This window comes from Lactuca serriola, chromosome 1, assembly GCF_051521515.1.
Source record: "Lactuca serriola cultivar US96UC23 chromosome 1, Lser_US96UC23_V15, whole genome shotgun sequence".
Taxonomy (NCBI): domain Eukaryota; kingdom Viridiplantae; phylum Streptophyta; class Magnoliopsida; order Asterales; family Asteraceae; genus Lactuca; species Lactuca serriola.
In genome coordinates, this window is record NC_136408.1 from 111,836,463 (window position 1) to 111,847,185 (window position 10,723).

The following is a 10,723-nucleotide window of genomic DNA, read 5'->3' on the forward strand; positions in this document are numbered from 1 at the left end:
TACCTAGTAATTTGCCTTATCTCACTTGATTAATCCTTATACTTCGTTTCTGTTTTAGACGTTGGTTAATGAAGCATTTTGCTCTAGATTCTATGTCTTCGAGTCACTTTGGTTTCCACTGAGGTTTTGGGTTGAACTAGATTATAAGTTTTTTTTTGCCATCCTAGAGTGTTCCCTCTCAAACCAGATGCACTTTGCTGTGACTACTCTTTTGTTTTGGCGATAATATGTAATCCTAATAGTGCTTTGCATTGTCATTTTTATATATTTTTTAACAGTTTTCAGAAATTTTTTATTTACTAGAGTAAGAAATTGCAACTTACTTTTCTAATATAAAGTTCATTTTTGTTAAACTTATTACTGTTGGTGTTGGTTTCATTTAATGTGTTATGTATATTTGTAAGTATGTACGATTTTTTGTGATGGATTGGTGTTCTCATTTACCTATTTTACACCCTTTATTTATATTTGAAGTTATTAATTAGAGTATGTTTTAAAGTGTATGTTTCTTCAGCAATTGGATTTTTATAATTTTTTGAAAATCAAATTTAAACAAAAAAAACAAAAACTACATAATATTAGAAAAAATGACATGAAACTTTCCCACATGATAATCGTGCATATAATACATATAAGTTGTTCGAATGGAAAAAACGAAGATGTTACATCTCATCTCATAAATTAACCCTAACTACGAATCCTTTAAATGTGGGAAGTTTTGTTTATCCGGTATAGACATCACATTGATATATAAATAATAACACCTAACACCTATATAATATAGAGCTTGAGTCTAATATATATTAGTACATCATAAAATAGAATTTCATTTTTCTTTTCTGTTTTTATGAGAAAATAAATCGTAGAACAACCAAAAAATTGACCTTTAACACTTTCATGAAATGAAAAAGAACATGTGCAATACTAAGCTAGTTTCAACAGATGAATGTGATTGACAAGTTTCTCAACATTCAAGGAAGATGAGCCATTAGGAGCTGTTGCAATTTCAATCTTTTTCTTCCACTCCATAGCCTTGCTCCTCATTTGCATACCCTTCTCTCCCCCCATCAACTCCTGTATGAGCTTTTCGACTTCATCCCTTTTTACATTATCTCCGATTTCCATGCCAACTTTCCATTCCTTGCAAATTTGCCTACAATTAGTTGGTTGATCCCATATATAAGGCCAACAAATCATCGGGACCCCAGCTGATAAGCTCTCAATGGTGGAACCCCATCCACAATGAGTCAAGAACCCACCAACCGAAGGGTGGTTCAACACTTCTTCCTGGGGACACCAACTTGCCATAAAGCCTTTCTTATTAATCATCTCATTGAGTTCTGGAGGAAACACAAGAGATTCTCCAACAACCAAATTTGGTCTGATGATCCAGAGAAAATAATAGTTGCTATTAGCAAGTCCCCAGCCAAATTCTAGCAATTTTTGTGAAGACATCACTATTAGGCTACCGAAATTAACATAAACCACAGAATTTGGTTCCTTTGATTGCAGCCAGTTAAGGCACTCGGTATCTTCCTTCCACAGACTATAACTCTTTGATTCTTGCTGATTTTGTATGCGATTTAGAAGCAACTGCAATGGTCCGATTGTGTAGAGGTGAGGAAACATGGGTTTGAGAGCTTTGATGATGGTGGACTCTAACTCTTCAAATGTGTGGAGAATTATAGTTGAGACCTTCATCGTTGTTTTAATACTCTCAATGTTAAACTTATAGTCTACTTCGTTTGGGTCTATAGTTCGAACATAACCTGGAAGATCCTTTAAACGGAATGCTTCCAAACCTGGAATCCAATCTATGATGGTGTCAAGATACCCATTGGTGAGGCAACTTTCATCTGAAACATTAGTAAGAATTGGTTACGATGATGAACAAATAAGTAAGCTTTTTCCAAAAGATTAATCCATATTCAGTTAATTTCTTATGTGGAGTACAATAATATTCAAGGTTGAAGAAAATTTTAATCTATTTTAGCCCACTAATATGGCAAGTTCCCTAAAAATTTGCATGTATGTATATATATTAAAGTCAAACTTTTTTCAGAAAAACTATTTGAAAAACCAATGTATATATTGGGATCTACAGTTTTCCAGAAACTCTTTCAAGTACCCGACATGATGAGTTTGACACGTGTTATCTTTAAATATACAGATCTTATAAAGTTAACATAACAAAATCCTATATATAATACATATGTTTGGTCTAGTGTGGTCGTTGGGAAGTTACAAAAATTGGTAAAGACTTTGAAAGAGATAATCCATAAAGATTGTAGTGCGGCCTTCATGACCCTAGTCTCTAATACTCTTTATGTTGATCAATATCGTCTGATTAGTTTGGTCGGGAAAATGTACAAAAATATTAACCAGGGATGACAAAAAAGCCTGAACCCAACGGGAAAACCCGATCATTTTGGGTCGGGCCGGTAAGAGGTCGTTATCGAGTTCGAGGCAGGGAGTTAGTTATCCTCCCCCGACCCGATCCGTCCCGCCCCGATTATATATAATATGTTAGAATCCTTTTGATGTTAATTCCACGTATTCAAACATAAAATACATACTGTGGACAATCTTTTTAGTTATTAACAATCTGGTATTAATCGTTATTTTTTATGTTTTAACGTATTACACTAAACTCAAATCAAATTGTTTTTAATATAACGTCAAGTTTATTTTATTAAAAAGATTCATCATATTTTAATTTAAAATGGAGGCTAGAATATGTATTTTTTATAAAGCATCGGGGTATCCTAAAACGGAATAAATATTTTGTTATGAATTTTTGTAAATCCCACAAGATACCCGAAACCGATGGGTCGTCCCGATAACCATGTCCCGCCCTGTTGCCATTCCTAAAAATTATAGCTAAACTTCTGGCTAATAACACAAAAATGTGATTCATGCTTTTGTGAATGATTATGAAAATCTAGATAACCCCCTTATTATAAACAAAGTTATACCTTGGAGTAAAAAGAAAATGACAAAGATGTTTATTTTCATGCCTAATATGGACAAAGCTTACAATTCTTTAAATTAGAACGATTTGGACAATGTTCTAGATGCAATCTACCCACCTAATAAAATAGTAGTAAATTTGTCACGTGTCAATCAATTAGAGTTTAAAATTAATTATTTGCCACTTGTTAGTCTTTGGTTTTTTTTCATTAATTACATTTCCACTAATTCATTCATTCCTTTAACATAGATGAAACACGTCAGCAAAAAATTAATTTGTAATATTTGTTGCTTAATTTATTATAATAACCCTTAATCAATAAATGTAATTTCAAACAATAATAATAATTAATATAATAATAATAAATAGATAAATAAATCTTAATTTTTGTAATCTTTTAATTTTGTTCAAATACAATGAATTTCGGTTTACCCTTGATAATAATGTAATAACTGGAAAAGGGGCTGGTTCCTTTGTAAATTTGTAATATACAATTTTTTTTGCTTTTTATTTATTTTAATGTTTCCAGTAAATAAAACAAATAATATTATAAATCACTATCTTACCAAATAAAATATTTAATGTTATTCATACAAAAATATATATAATTACAAAATATATATCTTAATTAATAATTTATTTACAATAACTGATTAGTAATTATAAGATTTTTTTATAAATATTTAATTTATTTTATAACAGTGGTCTAACGGGTTATAACCTAGTACGGTTAATAAAAAACTAGAGATGTTGGGTAAGAGCATGTTTGGATTCGGGTTCAAAATCAATTCTTGTTGATGGAACTCCCAGAAAGAAATTTCCCCATAATAGAGTATTCTTCAAACAGATCCTGCTACATCTATCACCCTTTTTATTATACCATCGTTGTCTATCCATGTGTCATTGGAACTTGGAAGAAGCTAAGAACGGACTATAAGATGAGACTACTAAAATTGGAAGGGAGGCATGCGAAGTGTCCTATCTTTACTATACGTGTATGAAATGTAACAAATATGGAGAAAAGTTAATTACTTTACAATGACATGCATGATTTGTGTTGTTCTCCATCTCCAATTTCTTGTTGCACTATTTCACCATTTACAAAATCATACCGATGTTCTAAAATAAATGTAATTATCGAATATCTAAAATTGAAATATTAATAAATTATTTCTCATTAAAATATACTATTTCAACAATCTTCGCGGAACCTTTAAAACCAGTCTCAATATCTTATCCAATTTACTTCAAATAGATTTCGACATTTGTAAAAAAAATAAATACAACGCGAGGTTTGAAAATTTATATTTTATTACCAAATAAGGGAGTAACGAAACTAACCTTTAAGTGGGACAATGTTTTTTTCAATCAGATTTGGAGCTTGGCAATATCCCATGAAAGCACTAGCAGCGAAGGTCCAAAAATGAATGATAGGTAATTTAAGCGTCTCCGCAGCATCAACAGTGAAAGGCATCATACCATCACTAATAATACAAGTAACTGGAATCTCTAGTCTAGCCACGAGATCAAGAAAGTAACCCAAGAAGTTAGTTAGAATAGATTTAGGGAGTTCATAAATGTTCCCTCGTGAACCATCGGGGATACCATCTGGAATGGTCTCAAAATGGAAACCTGGTTTATCATCGAGTGAGTTTGGCCCTCCGGAGTTGAGTAACTGCTGGTGGTTAAACTCAGTGTTTACAAAGGTTATTTGTAAGCCCTTGTGGTGCAGTAACTTTGCTAGTTTCAGCATACACTTGATGTGACTTTGTGCTGGACATGGTATGAACAGCACATGCGGCTTGCTTTTACAGTTTAGTAGCTCTGATTCCATGTGTTCGTGTGTGTGTGTGTGAAGGTTTTATGACATGTATGTTGGATTGATAGATAAGGCTTGTTGTGTTATTAGCTGCAAAATACACACATAGTCTCTCTCTCTCTCTCTCTCTCTCTATATATATATATATATATATATATATATATATATATATATATATATATATATATATATATATATATATATATATTAAGGGTATATAAACTTAGTTATCCAAACACATCATAATTTGTGATTTTGTTTCATATATGCATTACAATGTTCTTAAACTTCAATCGCTAACTTGATTTATTTTAAACATTTTTAAAATTTCATTATTATTTTTCTCTTAGATCACATCTTTCTACCAACACCTTCCAGACTATATATATTATAGTTGAGAATGAAAACTAGGTAAGTGGAAGATAATGATGAAATTTATAAAAATCTTAGAGGTAAATCAAATTAGGAGTTGAATTTGAAAATCTTTGGACGATTACAATGCATTATATGATACAAAACGACGTAATATATTGAGTTTGGGTACCTAAGGTTATATACCTTTAAGGATATAGACACACACACACACATACACACACACACACACACACATATATATATATATATATATATATATATATATATATATATATATAGTTAGGTTATTGTGTTTAAGTAAATATTGTGTGGACAAATAGACCAATGAGAATGCATGAAAAACAAATTTAGACTAAGTAATTTAGATTTTCATAATTAAATTGTAATTAATTAATGAATCAATTTCTAAAAATAATTCTATAAGGGTATTTAAGCCCTTTGTGAGAGAATTATGAAAGAAAAAAATCATATTTGTAGGGATTTTGTAATAATAGATTATAATCTATTTTATTATGTCGGTATGACATTCTGTTAGAATGAAATTCTATTAGAATGACATTCTATTAGAACCAAATTTATGACATATCCTTTAAGAATGCATAAATAAGAAGGAAACATAAATAACTACATTGCGAAAGAATACTCAAAATCAATTCTTGAACTAATAATATATCAAATAATTACATTGTATGATTGTGATACAAAAAAAATATTCTTGAATAATAATGTTATGAAAGAATAACAAATGTAATTCTTAAAAAAAACATGATTTATTTTCAAGATTTTGTTTCATATATGCATTATAGCGTTCTTAAATTTCAATCCCTAACATGATTTACTTTCAAGATTTTTAAAATTTCACTATTATTTTTCTCTTAGATCACATCTTTCTACCAACACCTCCAGACTATATATATTATAGTTGATAATGAAAACTAGGTAAGTGGAAGATAATGATGAAATTTATAAGAATTTTAGAGATGAATCAAGTTAGGAGTTGAATTTGAAGAACTTTGGACGATTATAATGCATTATATGATACAAAACGACGTAGTATATTGAGTTTCGGTACCTAAGGTTATATACATTTAAGGGTATATTCACTATATATATATATATATATATATATATATATATATATATATAATGTAATTAATTAATTAATCAATTTCTAAAAATAATGCTATAAGGGTATTTATGCCTTTTGTGAGAGAATTATAAAAGAAAAAAAAAATCATATTTGTAGGGATTTTATAATAATAATCGATTATAATCTATTTTATTATGTCGGTATGACATTTTATTAGAATGAAATTCTATTAGAACCACATTTATAACATCCTTTAAGAAGGTGTAAATAAGAAGAAAACATGAATAACTACATTATAAAAGAATACTCAAAATCTATTCTTGAACTAATAATATATCAAATGATTACATTGTATGATTGTGATACAAAAAAACATTCTTGAATAATAATATTATGAAAGAATAACAAATGTAACTCTTAAAAAAAACAACATTCTTAAACTGTGAGTGTGATCAATCTTTTTATTCATTAAGTCATTCCTATTAGGTCTTCAAGCCATTCTTCAAACGATTTATCCGTGTCCTTAATCATTTTATGAGAATAACTGCCAATAAATCTTATTTTGTCAGAATAAGTGACATTTCGAGAGAAACAACTATTAAAAAAAAAGAATAATAGGCAAAAAAGATTCTAAGAGAATCATCAAATCTAAAATGCAATTACCATTTAATTTTGACAGAATATATATGACATTTTAAATTTTTGCAGAATGTATACAACATTTTAAATTAACAATGTGGGTTGTAATTCTGATGGAATAATTAGAGCAATAAAATATGATCATAGTATTTAACGACAATTCTAGACCACATGAGTTGCATAAATACTTTTTTAATAGAATAAGCTATATATGATAAGTAGTAAAATACAAAACCAATGACGTGTAATATTGCAGTTTTTTTTAATAAGATTTGCATGATGCGAACAAAGGGTAGCCGGAGGAACCGCACTTAATCTATTGAAAACGTTTTCTTCATTCCTTCTTTGTATATCTGTACACCAACGAACAAAACATGTAGACAACTTTTTTCCTTTTGATAATGCAACTTCAATAATCATGATTTCTCATTTGGTATACAAAGTATAAAAAATTACAACCTCAACAATTAAGCAAAATCATATTTATTTAAAAAATTGTGATTACCAAAACTACAAACCATGGCAGCTTCTAATAGAAATACTGAGATGGCAGAAATCGAGTTTACATTGTCAATTTTACAGATATATAACGAAGGAAAGGAACGACATTTACCATAAATAGGATGATCTCTTGAAGTTTGAAAGAGGTGTTATCGATTTGGAAGAGAGCAATTGCACTGTGTGTTTGGAAAAATATGCTACTAGATTGCTTGGAGGCATGGAACGGTGGAACGGGCTATCGATATTTTTTATATAATGGTGTTGGCGGTGGTGTTCATTTGATGATAATAACGTGCTTCGTCGACCGTGGGACGAATTTGATGAAGAGAGTTTAGGTTTATTGAGATGGAGGTGAGATTTAAGGAACTGATTCCTTAAATAAGGGATATCAGTTGTTAATTTTGGATATTAACTAATACATATATGTAACATTACTAGTTTACCCTTATTAATTTAATTATTTATTAAATTATTGCTAATTCCCATTGGTCCATTCATCCACACAATAGTTGTATAGAACATTTGAACATATCTCTATCTCTATCTCTCTCTCTATATATATATATATGTATATATATATATATATATATATATATATATAGAGAGAGAGAGAGAGAGAGAGAGTTAGGTTCAAATGTTTCCACTATCTATTCTGTGCATGTATGATTAATTTTGGACCAATCATTTTAGTTATTTTAAGAAAGTAATTAATGCATATTAAATGCTGAAGATGTAATTAATATTCATTATATCTTCATCATGTAATATGCATTAATTACTTTCTTAAAATAACTAAAATAATTGGTCCATAATCAATCATACATACACACAATAGATAGTGAAAACAAAATAACCTAACCCTATATATATATATATATATATATATATATATATATATATATATATATATATATATATAATGGTATTGACATGAAAACCGTTTGAAGTTTTGATTCTCTCCTTAATAGTTTATTTTTACACTTTAAGGTCATTTACGTAACTTAATAATGTTTTAAAAAGGTAATTTGGTAATGATAGTTACAACTTCCATTTGGATAAATGATACGTTGACCAAATTAACGCCAGATAGACACATTTTGCTGATTTGGGTGACACCTCTGCCTCTATTTAAGAGAGGGATGTCTTGAGGCCAAAAGCCAAACTTCCTTCCCCTTTTTGCGATCTAAAGCTGTTAGCTCTAGCTCCTATGTGTTCTTCAGGCTCATCCCTTTAAGAATTTCATGGAATCATTGATGATCCCATACTAGACAAGCCTTGTGGCTATAACAATACACCTCCTGCAATGCTACGCGAGTCTTGAAGTGGAAACAACCTACAATACAATTCTTCAACCATGCTTCATCATTGGTTAATGTAGAGTATTTTTTGTCCTTCGTATTGCATTTATATTGTGATTTGTAGCTATTCTGGTGGTTTATTTTACCTTTTGTGTAGTTGATTGTTTAAATTAAATGATTTTGGAGCTCATTTTAGGTATTACTTAGGTTATTGTTTTCTTATTTCCTTTTATTTTGTCTTTGTTTTATAGATCCTTACAAGCTATACTAATTTTTATATAAAACCCTAAAATCATAAAAAAAAACCCTAACTTTTCTTGTATTTGTTTCAGTAATGTAAATTAGGTATCACTATGATCTAGATGGCCATGTTTGGGTAATGTATATGATCCATACGTGTACTTACATTAAAAGCATGATATAGCAATGTACATATATTTAGGGTAATACAAATATAGTAATGTATTTACATTTAGTTGTTACTATAGCATCTTATATGGTATTTGGGTAATTTATGTTGTTATGATCTGTTTGCAGCTAGTAGACCACCTAAAATGCAAATACACTAGGTGGGTTGATCATGAAATGACCAAGCACTACATAATTACCTTGTTAAAGTTGAAATCAATATGTAATTATTTTGAGTTATCTATTTTGAGGATTGATCTTGCAAATGTTGAAGAAGTTGTTATTGAAGAAACAATTAAGAGTTGTTGAGAATGAAGAAGCCACACACAATATGCAAATTTGGAAAGCGCAATCATAAAGTTGAAGAGGCAGTTGAAGTTTAGTAGTGTGTTGTTGATGATGTATGTGGGAATTTCATGGGTTTTGATAAAAAAAAAAATATAAGTCTGTTTTGACAAAAACCGCAACATAAGACTTTTAAAAATAACAAGTTTATTTTTAGATTATAACAAAACCAAACCATCATGGATCAATTTATAGAGGTTAGAATGAAATAAAAACAACCAAAGAGTTTTTAGAATGATAACCTTTGAAGCCTTTGAACCCGCTTGTTTTTGGGGTGTTGATGAAGATAGCAAAAATCAAAGATTATAATTTATGTATCTTTATCCACCATCAAGAGAAAGATACTTGCAATTCTAGATCCTTCTTGTATTCTTGAGTTTCTTAAGCCTTTAAGTGCTTAACTCAAATAAGCACTAAATGAGACAACTCAAGAGACCTTATAATCTTGCAACAATCTTCAAAAGACAACAAAAAGAGCAAGAGTAGAGAGGATTCAACCATAGAGAGAAAAGAAGAGATTTCACTAGAAAACTAGCTAAAAACACATGAAAAACACTCTTATATACCCAAGCAAAGCTAAGGGCATTACATTAAAATACTCTAAAGTAGTGCTAACCGTTAGAAGCATGGGGAGATAAAGCATGGAGGTTGACAAAAAAACAACCTCCATATTTGTTTAATAGCTTCGGTCACGCCTCTTGAAAAGAGGAGGATTCTTTAATTTTTATAAACTTTAAGTTTATAAAATATAAACTTTGTATTTAGGTAAAAGATAAAAGAATCCAACTAGTCCAAAATGTTATACACGACTTAATAATTCATACCATATGAAATAATAACTAGTTATGCTTTCTTATAATTATTTTCACAAAACAATAATTAATTCCCTAATTAAAATATAAGAATTGATATCATTTATTAATAATCATATTAATAATAAATATATATAATGTGTCAACTTGATAAAGGTGTGACCCTAGTCTTACCTCATAGATGCTCCCACAACTATGAATGACTACTGACATTTTGAATAACCCTGTTATTCAAGGATTTAAACATGATAATATAGAACACAACAACTTTCAATGAATGACTCATATCCAATATATCAATTCATTACAATATATGTTGCTTTTATTGTTCCAATATCCAAATACAAAATTTCAATAAGGTACATCTACTTATATCAACAAGGCCCTATAGCAGCAACTTGACTTTCATGCTTTAGCTAATGAAGGATCTTTGTTAAGTAGATTTGACAAACTAGATTTATATAA

The 10,723-nt window shown here is 29.5% G+C and overlaps 1 protein-coding gene across 1 annotated transcript; it reads right to left on the minus strand.

The window, feature by feature from the left end:
• Positions 1-801: 801 nt before the first annotated feature.
• LOC145097380 (UDP-glycosyltransferase 85C2-like) lies at positions 802-4,903 on the minus strand. The gene is made up of 2 exons (XM_079034930.1): positions 4,313-4,903; positions 802-1,856 (listed from the first exon to the last, which is right to left on the minus strand). Exons 1-2 carry the CDS (start codon positions 4,803-4,805, stop codon positions 925-927), a joined length of 1,425 nt encoding a protein of 474 aa, XP_078891056.1. The 5' UTR covers positions 4,806-4,903; the 3' UTR covers positions 802-924.
• Between the last annotated feature and the right edge of the window lie 5,820 nt (positions 4,904-10,723).